This window comes from Aquila chrysaetos, chromosome 7 (genome assembly GCF_900496995.4).
Source record: "Aquila chrysaetos chrysaetos chromosome 7, bAquChr1.4, whole genome shotgun sequence".
In the NCBI taxonomy this organism is placed as follows: Eukaryota; Metazoa; Chordata; class Aves; order Accipitriformes; family Accipitridae; genus Aquila; species Aquila chrysaetos.
Window position 1 is genome coordinate 47,300,440 of NC_044010.1, and position 17,752 is coordinate 47,318,191.

Sequence of the window (17,752 nt, forward strand, 5' to 3'; positions counted from 1 at the left end):
GTACATAAAGCTGAGGGCTACCCTTAAACTAGTCACCTTGGATCCCTGTAGCCATGACTAAGTGCTCCTGCTTCTTAGTCACCAGTTTCCTGTGACTTGTGTCCTGGCTTGGTAGCCAAAAAGAGCATTCCTTTTCAACCATGGCTGTTCAGCATAATAATCTCCTAAGACTACACACAGTGTCACGTAACATGGCTCTTGGCAAACCTGTAAATTGTGCTTTAATGACAAACCTTGAAAGAGAACACAAAGCGTCTGAACAAAGGTCTGAGGCAATCGTGGAACCCACCTGCCTGTGCAAAGCCTGGTGTGTTCATACCAGGGTGTGGTACAATTAAAAGCAGGCAGATGATGCATTAAGTTTTTTAATTGAACATTTAACTAGGGACTGTGGAGACTTTCAACTGACAGCCTCTGTGACTGTCAGGGAGAATTTCCAGCCAGGCACTTGGTATGGCACAAAATTGATTCTGAGAGTCATTGTAATAGCTCTGCTTTATTACACTTGTTTCATAATCGGGGTCACCCAGCAGCAGGGAAGTTGGGGCAGTTTGCCCAGGAATCCTGTGTTGTGAAAGGCCATAAAAGGTCCCCCTCAATACCTTACCCCATAAGCTTTGCCAGTGACAGAGCAAGCACAGACACATGTGAAATTTAGCTTCTGTCCCAGATGCTGTGGATCTCTTCCAACCCAAACTGTAGATGTTAGAGGTGGTCTACGGTTGCCTGCTGACCTCAGCCAACATCTAAAAGCTATGCTCTCTTTTAAATAGAAGATAATTAGAAAATAATTTTCTGTGAACAACTATTTTGACAACAGGACTGGGGGGAAATGTAACCTTGCAATCCTCTTCTAGTATTACAGAGAGAACAACCAATAACCCTGTAGACAAAGGCAGCACTCACCTCTCTCTGACCTTCTGTCAGCTACAGAACTGCTACACCCCATGGTTCCAATGCTGCTGCTCATCAGTTTTAATTGCTGCTGATATGAAGCATGTTTTTCTCAGCTGTTAGCGTTACACACATTTCCTGTGTTGTTCCTTCAGTGATGAGGATTATACCCCTCTGGGCTCCTGGGCTCTTCCTAGAACTCCTACCAGGAAGAGGATTGGGAGGGAGAGAGGGGTGGGGGGGGGGGGTGGTGGGGAAAAAAAAAAAAGTGTTTGACAACACAGAATCTAAAAGTACCTACAGCTCATAACAAATTACTGTACAGCATGTCCTACACAAACTGGACCTGATGAACCATAGTAGGCTTCTTTTTCACATCTGATTACTATCAGCTTGCATTCAAGACAGATGAACTCAGTAATTAATAGTTTACTCCTTACATGTTAGCTGAGAGTTAATGGGCACCAGTGATTTCTTAATCTGCAGCACAGCTATTTAAAGCCTTACTACTAGAGACAAGGGACTACAGAGGCATGTTACTCTTCATTCTTGTGATTTGAAAATCAGAACTGCAGAATTTTAAGGACTTTAAATTACATCTGATACTACTGCTAAAAAAACCTCAAACCTCAGCCCTCCTAACACCCTATTGATTTGAAAATGTGCCCTACCACCCCATTTATCACTTCATCCCTCAGTGTCACCACCATCAAATTTACAAGGAGAGACAGTGCAATAGCAAATTGCTTAATTATCAGATTTCATTTAAATAAAACATCCAATTTTCTGTTGCATTTCTACTGAAACATTCTAAATAAAAGATTTGGTTTCATTAAATAAATTAACAAAGTACATTTTGCGGTGTGGCCTTTTGGGTTTTTCTCCTGGCACTTGCTCAGCTCTTCACTAAATGGTATCATTCACTAATGCAATACTTTCTAATCAACAAGTTCAAACGAATACATTTCCCCTGAGATACAAAATGGATTCATTTCTAAGTAACAAGAAAGTGACTGATGCTGTTAGAGAGACTGAACTTTGTTTTAGCTGATGTTTCTTATACGATCACACTGACCCCTCTCTCTGACTCCAGGGATACATGTTTCTCTCCAGCATGTCTGACATCTAAATTATTGCATTTGTTGTTTTGTTTCATTGATACTCCTTTTAACTTGACTTTTAAAACAAAGAAGAAATTAATCAGCATAAAATGAATGCTTAAATACTATTCTTTTCCTCTAGCCTTTACTAGCAGAAGTAAAAGTAACAGGAGGGTAAGAGAGAGGAAAACATAAATGCATAACTAGCCTATTTTCAATGTCAATAGTTAGAATACATTTATTGTTGTGGGATTATTTACAAGTTTTATATACTTATTATATCAGGTTATGTTATGTTAATATCGCACAACTCTTTATAGTTGTGGGGCTATTTTTCAGGGTCCCACAACACAAGGGTATCCTACATTTGAGCTGGGTCTGCCACCTTCTGAGTCAGTATTTATTTCAGGAAAGAAGGATTTTAGTGTTTTTTCCCCACAATGGACTGCTTTTCTTCCCTCTGAAGGAGCTATCATGAAATCCAAAAAAGTGCTGTTACATTAATTTTGAGCCAATCAATGGCTTTGACAGCATCAAATACAGCACTGATATTGCTAATAGCTCAAATTTGTCTTCTCTCCAAACAGTTTTCTCCTGAATACCATCTCCTCATTTGCCCTCTTAGGAGAATCTCAAGCCTTCATTAGCCCATCTCAAACCAGCCAGCCATGACGTGAATTGTGATCTGAAGACTGGGACCAAGAGCAAAATAGAGCTTACAATCTAAGTCCTATTGCAGTGAGACTATCTTCTTTAAAGGGCAGGTCAGTGTGAGCCCAGCAACTGGGCAACTGGAGCCCCAAACAGAACCATCACACCTCTCAGGACTCCACCCAAGCCATAGGCAAACAATGGGCTGACCCAAGAAACGGGGATCTGAATCACTATCACACCCTACTTGCAATGATTTAAGCTTTTCTCCCAGTCATCCCCACTCTTCCCCCCACCCAACTCTAAATTCATGGACTTCTAGCATCAGCTTGAGCAAAGAAATACAAAAGATACAGAGAGACAGAAATTTTGTGGTGATAGCAGTAAATGAAGCCTGAAACATACACTCTAAGTTTGGAGGAAAACTTGCACAGATATATTCTATCATTAAACCTCTTTAAAAGGCCAAATCTGGCCATCAAAGAGCTAGTCTGGGGGAATAATCATCACCTTCAGCCCCAAATATCTGCATCCTAACATGGATGTAGCAAACATTCAAACTACTACCCCATTTCCTGATGGCTTCTCAGGTGGCTACAGAGCCATCCTGGCCACCAACCTGCATGTCCAGACTCCAGACCAGCCACAACTATTGAAGACTCCAGCAAGCAGGGTCTCCACGCAGGCCCAACAAATTCACTTTCTGCTCTTCTTGTCTGACTAAAGAATCATGACCAAGGGGAACAAGCCACTACGGAAAGAGCCAGTGACTTCCCCAGGCCAGGGCTCTTCATTGCTCCTAACTGATCCGCTCCAAAGGGAGAAATCCCTCCCCTCCCACCCCCCAGGTATGTTGGTTCAAGCCAACTCCTGCTCCATGCCAAACCATGCCTTCCTGGGAAAAGGTGTAGAAAAATACCAGGCAAAGGCCATTAAGGCCTTCCATGGGGAAGAAAGTTGGAAACCACGCATTTAAAACATTAGAGTCATTTCTGTGAGCTATTCACTATGCAGTGTAGCAACGTCTGGTGAAGAAGCATTTGCCATCACAAAATTCCCCCAAATGTGGGCTGATGAAATGGAAAGCTGGGCTTTTACCAAGGTATTGAAAAAGGCTTCAGAGATACAAGGTAGCTGGATGAGAATTTGGGACATAATGCTGTGTTAGCATTCTGGATACTATACCACTGATTTACCCTTAAGAGAGAATCTGTCATGTTCACTAAAAAGCAGGCTGTAATTAAATTTCTACAAGCTGGTGATCTGTCCCATTTTTAGATATAACTCCAAGAAATTGCTACATTTCTCTCCGTTCAGCAAAAAGGCAATTTTGTGATGGACAGGCACCAAATACACAGCCCATCCACTGAAGCAAAATAATACGTCATTCCAATGATGCCAACAGACATGCACCAAGCTAAGCCAGAGTGGCACACGCTGCTCTTTTTCCAGATAGGAGTCACTGAAGGTTACACTGTGGCAAGTGCTAGAAATTTGGGGTTCAGTACCCGAGCTGTCAAGAGCCTGATTTACAGGGATAATGAATCAGCACCATTTGATCCAGGTGTAATAGGTGCTGCCCAAAATCAGTCATGCCTCCACTTTGTCAGTCACATAAAGACTAGGCTGCCTCAAGAATAATGGAAATCTTGTAAAGATTTATAGCTGACTTTTAATGAAATCAGGCTGCAGGTCCTTTGGGCAGAGAGCCATCCTTTCAAGCATACCTTCTCTTTTAAAATTAGAAGAGCTGTGCTACTGGCAGACAAGTGTAAGCTAGGTAAAGCCTGAGGATATGGAAGCCATACGAATAAGAGCCACTAGGCTTTAACTTCTTATTCTTGCTTCATTCCATTTGTTTCCTACCTTTGATAAACAAAGAATGAAAGGCTCCTCCCTTTATTTTCGTCGGGATGGGATTTCCACAACTACGCTACTTCCCCTACAAGTTGTTTCAATGGCTATCTCCAGCAACGTGCCTCCTTTCCCTACTCACGCCTTTCTCAACCATATTTGTAAACAGGTAGTTATGGTAGAATCATAGAACGGTTTGGGTTGGAAGGGAGCTTAAAGATCATGTAGTTCCAACACCCCTGCCATGGGCAGGGACACCTTCCACTAGGCCAGGCTGCTCAAAGCCCCATCCAACCTGGCCTGGAACACTTCCAGGGATGGGGCATCCACAGCCTCTCTGGGCAACCTGTTCCAGTGCCTCACCACCCTCACAGACCCTATGTCTAATCCAAATCTACCCTTTTTCAGGTTAAAGCCATTACCCCTTGTCCTATCACTACATTCCCTTGTAAAAAGTCCCTCTCCAGCTTTCCCATAGGCCCCCTTTAGGTACTGGAAGGCTGCTACAAGGTCTCCCCGGAGCCTTCTCTTCTCCAGGCTGAACAACCCCAACTCTCTCAGCCTGTCTTTGCAGGAGAGGTGCTCCAGCCCTCTGATCATCTTCACAGCCCTCCTCTGGACTTGCTCCAACAGGTCCATGTCCTTCTTATGTTGGGGGCCCCAGAGCTGAACGCAGTACTGCAGGTGGGGTCTCATGAGAGCAGAGTAGAGGGGGAGAATCCCCTCCCTCGACCTGCTGGCCACACTTCTTTTGATGCAGCCCAGGATATGTTGGCTTTCTGGGCTGCAAATGCACATTGCCGGGTCATGTTGAGCTTCTCGTCAACCAACATCCCCAAGTCCTTCTCCGCAGGGCTGCTCTCAATCCGTTCTCCGCCCAGCCTGTATCTGTGCTTGGGATTGCCCCGACCCATGTGCAGGACCTTGCACTTGGCCTTGTTGAACTTCGTGAGGTTCACACGGGCCCACCTCTCTAGCCTGTCAAGATCCCTCTGGATGGCATCCCCTCCCTCCAGCATGTTGACCACACCACACAGCTTGGTGTCGTCAGCAAACTTGCTGAGGGTGTGCTCAATCCCACTGTCCATGTCACCAACAAAGATGTTAAACAGCACTCGTCCCAGCACCAACCCCTGAGGAACACCACTCGTCACTGATCTCCACTTGGACATCGAGCTGTTGAGCACAGCTCTTTGAGTGTGACCATCCAGCCAATTCCTTACCCACCAAGTAGACCATCCATCAAATCCATGTCTCTCCAATTTGGAGACAAGGATGTTGTGCAGGGCAGTGTCAAATGCTTTGCACAAGTCCAGGCAGTCCATGATCTCCTCCCATAACATGTCTTAGAAGGTACGTGTGGTTGGAGAGGTGACGAGATGGGGACAGTTTTCTCCATAAAGATCAGATGGATGGATGGGTAGATGCTTCCAATGACAGGGGCTTTCCTTTGACGTCTTCTTGCTATCAATTTTTTTTTTTGTGTGACTCAGACTTTTTTTTAAGAGTTGTTTTCCTTTGGAAATGAGGACGGCAGAGAACTGAGAAACAGATGCTATAACATGGGTTTAAGATGGATTTGCTTCTGTGCATTGCTGAGGGAATGAAGCAGGAAAGAGCAAAATATCCTAGAGAAGAGAACCCAGACATTAAATCACAACACCCAGGTTAGTACCTGCAGAGGGACAACTCTTCAAACCTGTCTTGTTGCCAGAGTTGGGATCATCAAGGATGGGAATCTAGAGATGAGTTAAAGATTTCATTAGCTAAGAGATCCACCCTGCATGAAGTGGGATGAAGCAGCCACAGTCAACTAACAGAGTGAAAGAGAACCTGGCTATGGCACAAAAGAGCTGTAATTTTGACATCAATGCTGAATTTGGTCTGCCAAGGGGCTGATATGAGAACATCAAACATAGGCAAAGCAGTATGTGTTTAGGTCACTTATTTTACATCCATGGGACAAACTGACATTTCTGTTAAGTGACTTTCAGTGATTATATATGTGAAAGAAAGAAATGACAAAGCCTTTTTCTTTGCAGATAATTTCTTCAGCCTGCTCAGAGAAGCAAGGCTAAGCTCAATATAGAACTGATGGAATAATTTCTAACAATGGCTATGTTGATAGATCTCAGTGTTTGGGCCGGGAATCAATATGGAATGGATGTAGTAAGATACTGGAAAGCCAGCAAAGCCTGAAAGAGAATAGGATGAAGACAGACCAGCTCATTAAGGTGGACTCATATTCCTGAGCACAAAAATGCACTGCAAAAAGAAATGCAAGCAAGAGCTGCAAAGGTGCAAACATGCAGGGATTGTTCAAGCAATCATCAAGTTCAGGAACTGCATGCAAATCCAAAGAGGATCTGTAGAAAAATTATAGGAGAAAGCCAGTTTGTGTTATTTACAATCAATAATGGATACATTCACACAAAAATTTGCACTTTTTTGTGCATAAAATAAACAAATAAAGCAAGCAGGCTCATTTTTTGTGCAGCAAGACTTTGGGGAGAATGTTTTTAAAAAAGAGGTGGAATAGCAAACACAAGCACACAAATGGGGTGCAGATCACCTTGAAGTGTAAGCAAAGACATCATATCACTTTCCAGAAATGTTAAACGCCTCTAGGGGGAGATTCTTTCAGGAAGCAAGCAGAAAACTAAAAATCCTAAAGAAAAGTTAGCTCTAGTAAACTGGACCCAACCAGAGCATAAAAGTCAACAACAGTTGTAGCTTATTATCCTGGAGGAAAAGGAAAATCTGAATCATACACCATCCTACAGTTAATGAGCAGAGTCTTAATGACATCCCATTTAATTCTCCTTACTTGAAGGGGAAAGTGGTGAAAAAGCAAAGCTCCAGAATAGAGTAAATATGTGTTGAAATCTGAGCCTGTTTAAAAATTAAATTCATGCTTCAGCTGAAATTCATATTGGTTTTAATAATGTTTAAGTTAAGCATCAGAACAAAGTTCAAAATTAAATACTTTTTCCTAAAACAAATAGTACATGAAATCCAGTAGTCTCAAAGATATTCGATCTCATCTGTACTCAGAAGTTCTGGATAACTGATCCAGTCCAGGTCAAACTTTATAGCTTGAAGCACACTGATTTTTCTCAGGGTAAAATCATGAACAGCCCCATGTACATCTGTCGTTCCCTACACAGGCTTAAGATGAAGTAAATTTGCTCTTTAAAAGCAAGCTAAATATATATATATATGTATGTATATATGCCCCACCCAAAGATATTACCTGTTTTTTCTTTCTGCTTCAGCAATACCGAGATTTTTTTCCACAAGAGTACCTTTAGAAGATTCTTTTTTTAAGAGAAAGCAGCCCCGTTTTGGAAGCAGAACTGCACAATGAGGGGTGCAGCTCTGCAGAACAGGTGCTCCAATTCTCTCTGGGGCTCTGGAGCTCAGGAGCTGTAATGCACTTGCTCTCCACCTATTTATACAGCTTCCCAAGAGGGAATTTCTTGAGCGCTGCTCTTCAGAAACAGTCAGGGGAAAACGCTGTTTTCATCGTCCAGCCTGATATGAGAGCTCATGGCTGCAGCCCTCCAGCTGCGCTGTACACACGCTGTTGAAGAGCTGTTTTGTGACCATGCCTCCTGAATCTCAGGCAGAGAAAGGGATGGGCTGAAGTTATCTGCTTCGCATCTGAAGTCACATGATCTCTTTCAAGAGGAATGGCCTTTCTGCTGCATTGAGGCAATGATTTGCATTTTAGCAGATCTAGCACATCGGAAAAAAACAGAAGAGCTGTCCAGGTATTTTGTTATCTGATGTGACTTGCATGGCTATGAAAGCCCTTAAGTAAAGAAATACTGAATCTATGAGGCATGCAGATACAATGCTAGTGATATAGGTGCTCTCCAAAATACTCATTCATACCCAGATAATGGGACAAGTATGAAGCACTCAAATCTTGCGCTCAGCAGCACTGCACCAATGCCTGTACACTTCATTTCTTCATGTGCATGCACATGTTCTCCCCATAAACATATGACTGGAATTCAGTGGACTCAGTTCATGTTTTGGCTCATCTGCTCCTCGTTCGACCACTGGAAGGGGATCCGACAAGCCGAGAATGCTGCAGCGTTGCTCCCCTGTGCAGTCAGGAAGCCATGGTGCTGTATGCTTTGAAATCAAACCCTGACCCCCCGCAGCAGGACCTGCAGCTCTGGCCTAACTCATCGCCATGCTGACCCCGGACTCTCAGTCACTGCACAGGTGCCCGGGGAAGGGCAGAGCCGTCATGCCCAAGGCGATTTGTAGTGCCCACTGCCAGCACAACAGCCCCTGAAGAATCTGCCCCTTCTGGCAGTGAATCAATAGCATGGGGACACCATGACTTTGAACATGTACACCCCCAAACCACTCAAAAATATGAGGCATCAGTAGAAGTACAGTTTGTAATATCACCAGTACAGTCTTGGGCCCAGTCCTCAGCATCACTCATCCTCATCACACCACCTTTTCCCTCAGTCTGTCCTTCCACCCCTCTCCAAAAGTTGGGGAGGGGCTGCTTGCTGCTGTGCAAAGCGATGGAACAGAGCACAGCAGCCCCTTCTGTGGGGTCAGCATGGGGGCATGTGGGTCCAAAGAGGACCACAGGCTATAAATCATGCTGCGGTGGGAGAAAGCTCCACATGGACGGGCACAAGATGGGGATCACCGTGCCCCTTGCTCTGCAGCCTCTCTGTGTGATAGGGAGCAAAAGATTTCTGAGAACAGAAACAAACAAAACAAGATCTTTCACCCTCCCGCCCCTGCCCTGAAGGTCTAAAATACTGTAACGTGGTATTTTCAGGAAATTTTTGCCATCAGTCTGGTGACAGTTCTAAAGGCATCAACCACCACCATGAAGGACAGAGTGATCAAATCATCTTTTGGGACAGATAGACAACTGCCCTTACTGTGACAGAACGGATACATTTATTAATGTGCAAAAGATATTTAAAGTGCCAAACCAGCAAAGCAGAAGGTACTGTGTAAATGCACTGGTTTGATTAACTGAGCTAGTCCTTTGAGGTTCTGGAGTCCCAGACACAAGCTTCCACTTTCAAAGCTGCTCCTCTCCTGCGAGATGAGACAGTAAATGGAATACACACCAGGCACAATAATTCTGCATGACCCAAAAGAGTTTTTATGTTTGTTTTTCTGGCAGGATGCACTTTCCCTGATCGGAGTTACAGTAGCTAATCATTTATGTATGATCACGCTGTTCTGCCAAAATGCATGCAAGCAAAAATACATAACCTCTTTCCACTGCACTCTGGGGATACACATTATTTATAAAACATTTACTGTACCTGATAAATTCACCTAGATTGGCATTTACCAAGATCTCTGCATAATAAGAGGCTATAAGGTTTGTTCCAACAGCCAACAAATCCATCAGAAATGTTTCATCCAAGATCAATGGGAGAGGGATCAAGCCCTTAGCTCTTAGGTTCTGTAGGACATAAAGCCTCCACTGCATGTTTTCTTTTGTTATTCATGGAAGGTATTTGTCCTCCGTCTCAGTGGTCTGATGTGACCAAGCGGCCTGATAAAGAGTCAGTCTCGCTGGACTGAGCCACCTCTCCAGTTACCTAGTAGGATCACAGTAACATGCAACTTGAGGAAACACAAATGTGCTTCCCAAATTAACCTTTCTTGTTCAAGTCCAAGGACATAGGCTGTACCAAACAAGACCATTCTCCTTTCTACAAAGAGGAAAGAGAACACACCAGTCCCACCAAGGTCACACATACTACCGCATTTTTGTTAGCAATCATGTATCACATGCACACTTAAGATGCTGAAAAGGGTTTCAGCATCAACAGCTGCAACAGAAAGTAGGCCAAAAAATTTTGACAATATGTTGTTGAGCAGTCTAGCATGACAAGAAAAAACACAGTTATGTTGCTAGCACAGCAATCGGAACATCCCTTTACAAGCAGCCTTTCTCGATGTAATAGCACATATTCTGTTTTCCAAATACTTTGGAAACATTAACCTCCTGAGCAAGCCTCCCTGCAGGCATTCCACATACATAATTCAAATTCTGCTTCAGGCCTATTTCTCAGAAGCACCCACTACAAAGTGATGTAACTGATATTTTTCAGAAAGACTGAAGATAATCATACTCGAAGTGAATGTGCTTCTTCTGACCCCTGACCGTGGTTCCCCTCCTCTTACCCTACCAAGTTCAAATAAGTATTTTTATGTGACCCAACAAAGTACTTTAAAGTACTAGCCAGGAGATGAGTCCCTGCCTGAGAGACCTGGATGTCCAGTCACAAACAGAAAGAACAGAAGAAATGGAGAGAAATAAACATCCAGAACAATTTTAAACTCTGTCTCAGTCAGTGAGATGACAGAAATCTGCTCTTACAAATCAGAAGGAATAGGTTAATTTGGGTGAACAGGAAAAGAAATCTCCCCCCCCACTGACAATTCTGGGTGAGATGATGAATAAAAGACATCAAAACTAGCATCCTTGGCAAAAAGAACACAAAATCAGAAGTGTGAAAGAAAGGCAGCTGTAGGGATTCCAAACTCCTGAAGGCCAAGAAACTAGACCAGAACACTATGAAAGCACCAGGATACCTTCTGTGAAAATGAGAACAATTTTTTTAAAAAAGGAAAATTTCCCAAATTATCAGTTGAATGCGTATTATTCTGGGAAGCAATGACTAATGACCTAATTTGCACAACTCTACCTCCCTCACAAGTTAGCTTCAGCCTCCACTTAGAGCCTATAGATAGCTATCTACAGCACTCAGGTTTTGCTAAATCTTAGTAAAGCAACATTAGGAAAGAGAAAAGGGCATAAGAATTGCCTAATGACAGCTTTACCTGCATTTTGTTGGTCTGGGGAACCACAAGCTGCACAGACAGTGCGAAACCTACATCCTGAAGCCTCAAGCCTACCAGACTGCCTCTTCCCAAAAGACACCTCTGGGTTAAATCCAGGTCAGGAGCGTACACAGATTTGACTCACACACTAATGATCAGTATGTAAAAGGATTTTTTTTTTTTTTTTTTTTTTAAAGACTGGGACTGGCCACCTACTAAGCGCAGCCATCACATACATGGTAAGGGGTCAGCAAAGTCTATGGAAATAATTTTCTTGACCTCTATTTTCATCTTATCCTTATGAAATTGCTTCTAATGACAAAAAGACATCTTCTACCTTGTAAATCATCTGCTCCTTCAGCAAAATATTATTAATTTCAAGACTCAAGGCAACTACGAAACTTAGCTACAAACAATAAACTGGTTTGCTTACAGGCACCACATACTTCTGAAAATTAACAAACTTGTATTTTATATTCCAAGTAATAGTTTCTGCTCGTAACTTTTAACCACAGTCCTGTAAACACTGTATAGGTGCCTTAATTTGTACTTCTACAAGCCACTCCCTTTGGGATACGAGGATTTAGTACGGTGAGGACTGAGGTAATGCAAATAGTGCAGAACCCCAGGTAAAACATAATAGATGAAACGAGGCAATTATTGTGCGGTGTAACAGATGACAAAAAAAGTCCCTGAATGAATGAATGCCTGATGCGGACGGGCACAGAACTGCACGGAAACAGCTGCGCTGCTCCGCACCCTCACAAAGAGCCATCTTCTGCAGTGGATACATCACGAATCCACAGCCTAAGTAATCTCGGCTGTTGCTGGATGGGAGTAGGGGGTGAGCAGGCGACACGAGCAGCTCGGTCAGCTTGCCTTTAGCACAGACACACCTGCGAACACTTAGGCCTTCTCGTGCTGCACGCACACGCAACAAAACTTTTTTTTTTTTTTTCCCCGCCCCAAAAAAATCCAGTTGCAGCGGAGCATCACCCGCAGCGCCGCGATCGCGGGGAGCCCCCTGCTGGCGGCCCCGCCCCGCCGCGCAGGCGGGCTTTGCGTCCGCGGCGAGGGGCTGAGGCGCGGCCGGGGCTGAGAGGAAAGTCCTCGAAGCCCGCCAGGTAGACTTGAGCAAGCAGGTGGTCTCGCTGGCACGCCTCATTTTAAGAACTCATCAGCGTGGCCCGTGCCGGGTCCCAGGGGATAAATCCTGACTTTCGCGGATCCGCTAGGCGACACGGACAAACTTCAGGCTCTGCCCCCTCTCCTCACGCTATCTCAAACGCCGTCTCCTGTACCGAGGAAATCCCCTACGCCTTCCTCCCCCCCCCCCCCCGTGAAAGAGAGCCCTGAAACGCCCCGCTGTCGGCAGCGGGGCGCCTTCCCGGCACCGATTCGCAGGGCGTGCAGGCAGCCAGGCTCCACCGCCGCGGCGGGGGTGCTGCTGCCCCTCTCGGGGAGCTCAGCCTGCCTCTCCCCCGCTCGGGTCAATCTACTGGGTACCGAGACGTACCGCGCCGGCCCAAGGACCTCTGTTCTCCCGGAGAACAGAGCAGCCGAGCGAATCCAAGGCGCAGCTTGCCAGCCAGTTCCGAAGGGGGGGGCTAGAGGCAGCGACATTCGGAGCGCACAGGCCTAAAGCGGAGATGTACCGAGTACACGTAGGGCACGGGAGCGCTCACGGTGCCCGCTGCACGCAGCGTGAGGCCGTGACGGGGCCCGTGCCCTCCCGGCCCTTCACCTGCCCCTCTGGGCCGCGTTTGGGGGGGACAGACCTGGGCCCGGCAGGCCCGCATGCCGACAGTAGTCGCGCAAAAGCCTTACCTGTGCTTTCCCGCAGCGTGAGGGCTATTAACCGTGATTTACCCGCTTCGCTGCTCCTCTGTAGCTATCGGAGGGGCAGGAAGCGCCTTAAGGTGATTTTTTAAATGACTACACGTGTAACTAACCAGCAATTTGGGGGGGGGGGGGGGGGGGATAAGAAAAAAAAGCCCGGGGGCTGCGGCGAGCTGTCCCGCCCACCCTCAGACGCTGCCCCCGCCACCGCCCAACGGCTCGCCGCGCGCCCAACGGCTGCCCGCCCGTGCGGGGAGGAGTCCCGCCATCGTCTCGTCGATGAGGGCAGTGCCGCCAGCGTTGGTTTACGTGGCGGTTCCATAGTGTAGTGGTTATCACGTCTGCTTTACACGCAGAAGGTCCTGGGTTCGAGCCCCAGTGGAACCAGCGCCCCTGGCTTCGATTTTTGTTTTCCTCCATAGGCACCCTCAGTTTTTCATCATTTCCTTTCAAGCGGTGGGACGCGGTTTGCTTTTTTTCCTACCCACGATGGGCAACCTCATAAGCACGTAAAGAAGTCCTGCCTGTGGCAGAGGAGGAGTGGTGCGTGGCGAGGGGAGCAGAAAGGCCCCTCAAGCAGGAATGCCCCGCCCGGCAGAACCTTTTCCACAGGCCCTGTGCAATAGCACATTTCTAAGAGTATGAATGTAATTTAGATAATGTTGCTGCAGCGCTTGCTTTTTTTTTTTCCCCTAGAAAAGCTCTGCTTCCTGCAACAACATCAACCAAAATGCAGAAAGACCCAGTGAGAGCTGGCTCAAGCCAGCACCCTGAGGTGCCGAAGCAGCCATCGCTCCCTCCGCCGGCTTGCCCAGCACGGCCCTGCGGGGCAGGATTTACAAGGTTTTAATCTGGTGGCTCACTGTACCATACTCCCTGGGCGCCATTGTGTGGTGGCCGGTAGCACCCCTGCCTGTGGTGCGGAGGGGAGGCCCGGGGTGGTGCAGGGGCTGTGGGCCTCTCTGCGCCCAGGCCTTGCTGACCCACGGCTCGCCTGGGAGGGGGAACGGGCAGCTGGAAGCCTAGTAAAAGAGTGTCGCCCCTCCTTTTAAGCCTGCCTGATCCACGGGCCTTCAGGGGCCATTTTGCATCTTCCTCTGGGCCCCTTCGCATGGGTGCAGCTCAGTCCTGGGCTGGCTGCTGTGGTGAGGCACAGACAGGGCCTCTCCCTGCCACAGGTCTGAGGCTTCGTCCTCGGCAGGGCTGAATGCCCTTAACTTACTTTAATCATGGTCTTATTAAGGAACTTACCTTAATAATCGTCATCTTAAGAAAACTATTAACCTTTGTCAGTGCTTGCTCTTACTAAAGAAACACTCTGGTATGGGCAAGCTGAAGTTCAGTCCAATGCAGGGATACCTGGGCCAGGTTGCAAAATCTCTTTTGGGTAGAAAGCACCCATATATCTCATAGTGAGACCTAGCAGGATAAGGTCGTAACATTAAGCACTGTCATGACACTAAGGGCCTGTGTATCCTACGACCTGAAAGTACAGACACACTCAGGTCTGGCCTTCCTCTGCTTAGCTTGGTTAGCGGTGTGTGCGCAGCCCACAGGAGGTGAAGCCAAAGCAATGTATCCCGCCTCTTGGGTAAACTGTCTTCCACAGATGGGCTGCTGCCAGGATACAAGCTCAAAGCTGAATCAGCTGTAGCTAGACTTCTCCTAACGTAAGGTATGCAAGGCTTCAGTGTAGGTACTTCCCATCTAATAGGGATGGTGATCCCATGGTGCCTACCCTGCCAACAACAGCCACAGCTCCCCGAGGTGCATGTGTTACAGGGGGTGGGCCTGATCCTGGCGGCCAGCACCGGGTAACTATCTGCATCGTGTTTTCTTACATTTAGGAAAAAGGCTCCTTTTCAGAAAGCTCTGAGCTTACACTTCAGACGTGTGGAAAGAATATTTTATTTCAAGAGCCAGATCTTCAGCATGTGTAGACCATCATAGCTCCATCCATTTCAAGGGGGTCCAGCTTCTGATGGTTTGACTCAAGATCTGAAAGCATTGGCAATCTTGCTCTCTCGGCACATCAGTATCCTGCTTCTGAGAGATGCCTGTGGTTCACACATACATGTATAAATGTGTATTTTGTACGTTCCCTAACTGTGCTAAAACCAAAGCACGCCAGTCACACATTTGTGCTGAGACATTGTGCGTTGTGTGTGTTCAGCTCCCAGACGTAGGAATCTGTGCGCGCCACTGATTTAGCTGTCTGGCACTCTGACTGGGAGAAACATGAAATTGCCATGTGGAGTTGCACTTCTCTCTCTCTCACACGCAAGTGCTTTTTGCCTCCTGCTTCCCCTCTGAAGGCACATGCGCACGCTGCTGGTCGGTCAAGTGCCGGGGAGGGCTCCGTGCCCTTGTATGTGTTTTGAGAGCTCCTGGATGCACAGCTCTGCTGTGCTCAGAAGCAAATTCATTTCTCATAAGGAGAAAGCTATGGGCAGAAAGCATTAAGTCTGCATAAGATGCTGGCATGGGGCTCCTCAAATGGTGCTGAGCTATATCTATATCTGTTAACAAAGCAATGCCAAGATACAGACTGGAGCACTGGCCTCCAGTCATCGATGCTGTTTAATTCTTAGCAAACTCCTGGTAAAATTGTGGTTAAGGCCAGCTGACCCAGCTGGGGAAGGACACGTACCAGGGAGCATCCCTGGACAGGGTGTCAAACAGCCTCTACTTGACTTTGTTCCCCCTGCTGCCATCCCAGGGGCTTCGCACCCTTACGTACCCCCATGCCTTCATGTCGCACCCCTGGAAACGCAAGCTATACTCTCAACTTCACGAACTGAAAGCATCCCAATGGTGCAGGGTGGCCTTTGTGCTATCTACCAAGTCTGGGGGAAGAAAACACACCAAGGTATCTGAGGGCCATGAAAACATACCAAAATGTGTTAAGGCCAATGGGACACGAGCTGGACCAGAAGAAGATGTGTGGCCAAAAGAGTGAACCTGCCCAGGCAGTTCCTGCCCCTTTTTTACGTAGCAGTGTGGATGCCACCAAACTGTCCTACTTTGGACCATTTGTAGCAGCCATGGTTTTGTTTCATAATCAATGCCAGGCTAATGTTTGTGCTTTTAAAATTTTATTTTTACTTTTTATAAAGGGCAAATGTAGCCCTTTCTGTGGCTGTATTGTGTACTGGCTTTAAAATGTTTTCTGTCTTCTGTACCTGAAAGTATTTGTATGCTTAATAGGAATTAACTGATTCATTTAGCAATGTTGTCTGCAGTGGCAGCATGATTTTGCTGTTTACAGTTATTAAAATGAAGGACCATCAACACCATTAGACACAGAGGGTCTGAACTGCATAGTATTTATACAGAGACTTTAATTTTAGGGCTCTTCTACTCTTCATGCGAACCAATTTGATTTTTTGAATGCTACAGATACATTTTTAAACAAAGGCTGCCCTCTTTTCTGTGGGAAGGGAATTTTATAACTGGGGACCCACCAGTCTTGAGGGTGTCCCTTTGGATGAAATGTTCTTTGATAATAGCTGTGCTATTTCTGAACATGATCCCTGTGCATTTCTTACACAAAATCAAGACCTGTTTGAAGGGTGGAGTTGACCATAAACCAAGTTGATTTTAAACTGCTTGGGGTGATGGGGGAGAATTTGATTTTGCTTTTTAAAAATATGGTAGGTGATTTCCTTCTGGGTGGGCAGCTCTGTCTCCCAGTGACCCATGCTTATGAGACCATAAGGCAAGAGGCTGAAGCCCTGGTCCGGTTTTCCAAGAGCTATGTGGATGAAGGTATTTAGGGATTTTTAAGCAGGGATTTTCAAGCCCATGGGATTTAGATGCCAAGTGCTCATTAACGCAGAGAGGGAATAGATATCGGAGTGTCTTCAGCAGCTCTGGAAATCTCTGTCTCTGTGGCAGCCCATTTTAGACCAGATGGCAAAGAGAGGGAGAGAGCAAGCCTTGCCCAGATACTGTGTAGAGCCTGGAGCGAGATGCCGCACCGTGGCGGATGCAGAGAGGCTGCCCTGGTACCCTCAGTGAGGATCATGTTTGTTCACCCCCTGGCTGGACCTTCTGGTAGGTCTCGCTGCCCCGAGAGGGGTGCTGCGTACGAGTGTGAGGCCTCTCAGAAAAATCAGGAGCAGCCCCCTGCCCTTAAGAAAATGACCCCCTCCCTGCTGCCTGGGATGAGCTGCCCTGCTTGCCCACCCTGCCATGCATTGATGCTCCCCAGGGTTTGGGGTGAGCTGGCCCAAGTCCATGAAGCAGGATGGCCGTGTCCCTGCAGGGTTCCGCCTGCAATAACCCGCCCTCTCCCTGAGGGTAGATTTAAGTGGGAAAAGTGGTGGGTTGAGGGGATTAAACTGTTCGAGGCTGAGCAAAGCAGTGAGCCCCCTTGGCAGGAGACTCACGTCGCATGCCCTGGCGAGGCCGGGATGCATCGGCGCTGGAGGTGTAACTGCAGAGGGATGCCATGCCTGACATCCCATTTATGGGGCATTCCAAATTTGTGGGTATCCCAAGGCAGGTGAGAATAATCCTGCCCGGGGGACTGTTTACAAAAAGTCAACATCCTTGTTTGCACA

General features: G+C 46.6%; 1 protein-coding gene and 1 non-coding gene across 4 annotated transcripts in view; one reads left to right on the plus strand and one right to left on the minus strand.

Moving 5' to 3' along the window:
• PPEF1 (protein phosphatase with EF-hand domain 1) overlaps positions 1–13,384 on the minus strand; it is a 43,484-nt gene extending 30,100 nt beyond the window's left edge. Inside the window, exons 1-2 of one of the 3 annotated variants that reach the window (XM_030019861.2) lie at positions 13,176–13,384; positions 907–1,096 (exon numbers count right to left, since the gene is read on the minus strand). In XM_030019861.2, the coding sequence (XP_029875721.1) occupies positions 907–970 (64 nt within the window). In that variant the 5' untranslated portion in view covers positions 971–1,096; positions 13,176–13,384. Of the gene's footprint in view, positions 1–906; positions 1,097–7,752; positions 8,134–13,175 lie in introns of those variants that run through there. The other 2 variants (XM_030019862.2, XM_030019863.2) reach the window with 2 other exon arrangements.
• Positions 13,385–13,501: 117 nt separating this feature from the next.
• TRNAV-UAC lies at positions 13,502–13,574 on the plus strand. Its single transcript has one exon. It is a non-coding gene; the product is annotated as a tRNA-Val (tRNA).
• The last annotated feature ends 4,178 nt before the right edge of the window (positions 13,575–17,752 follow it).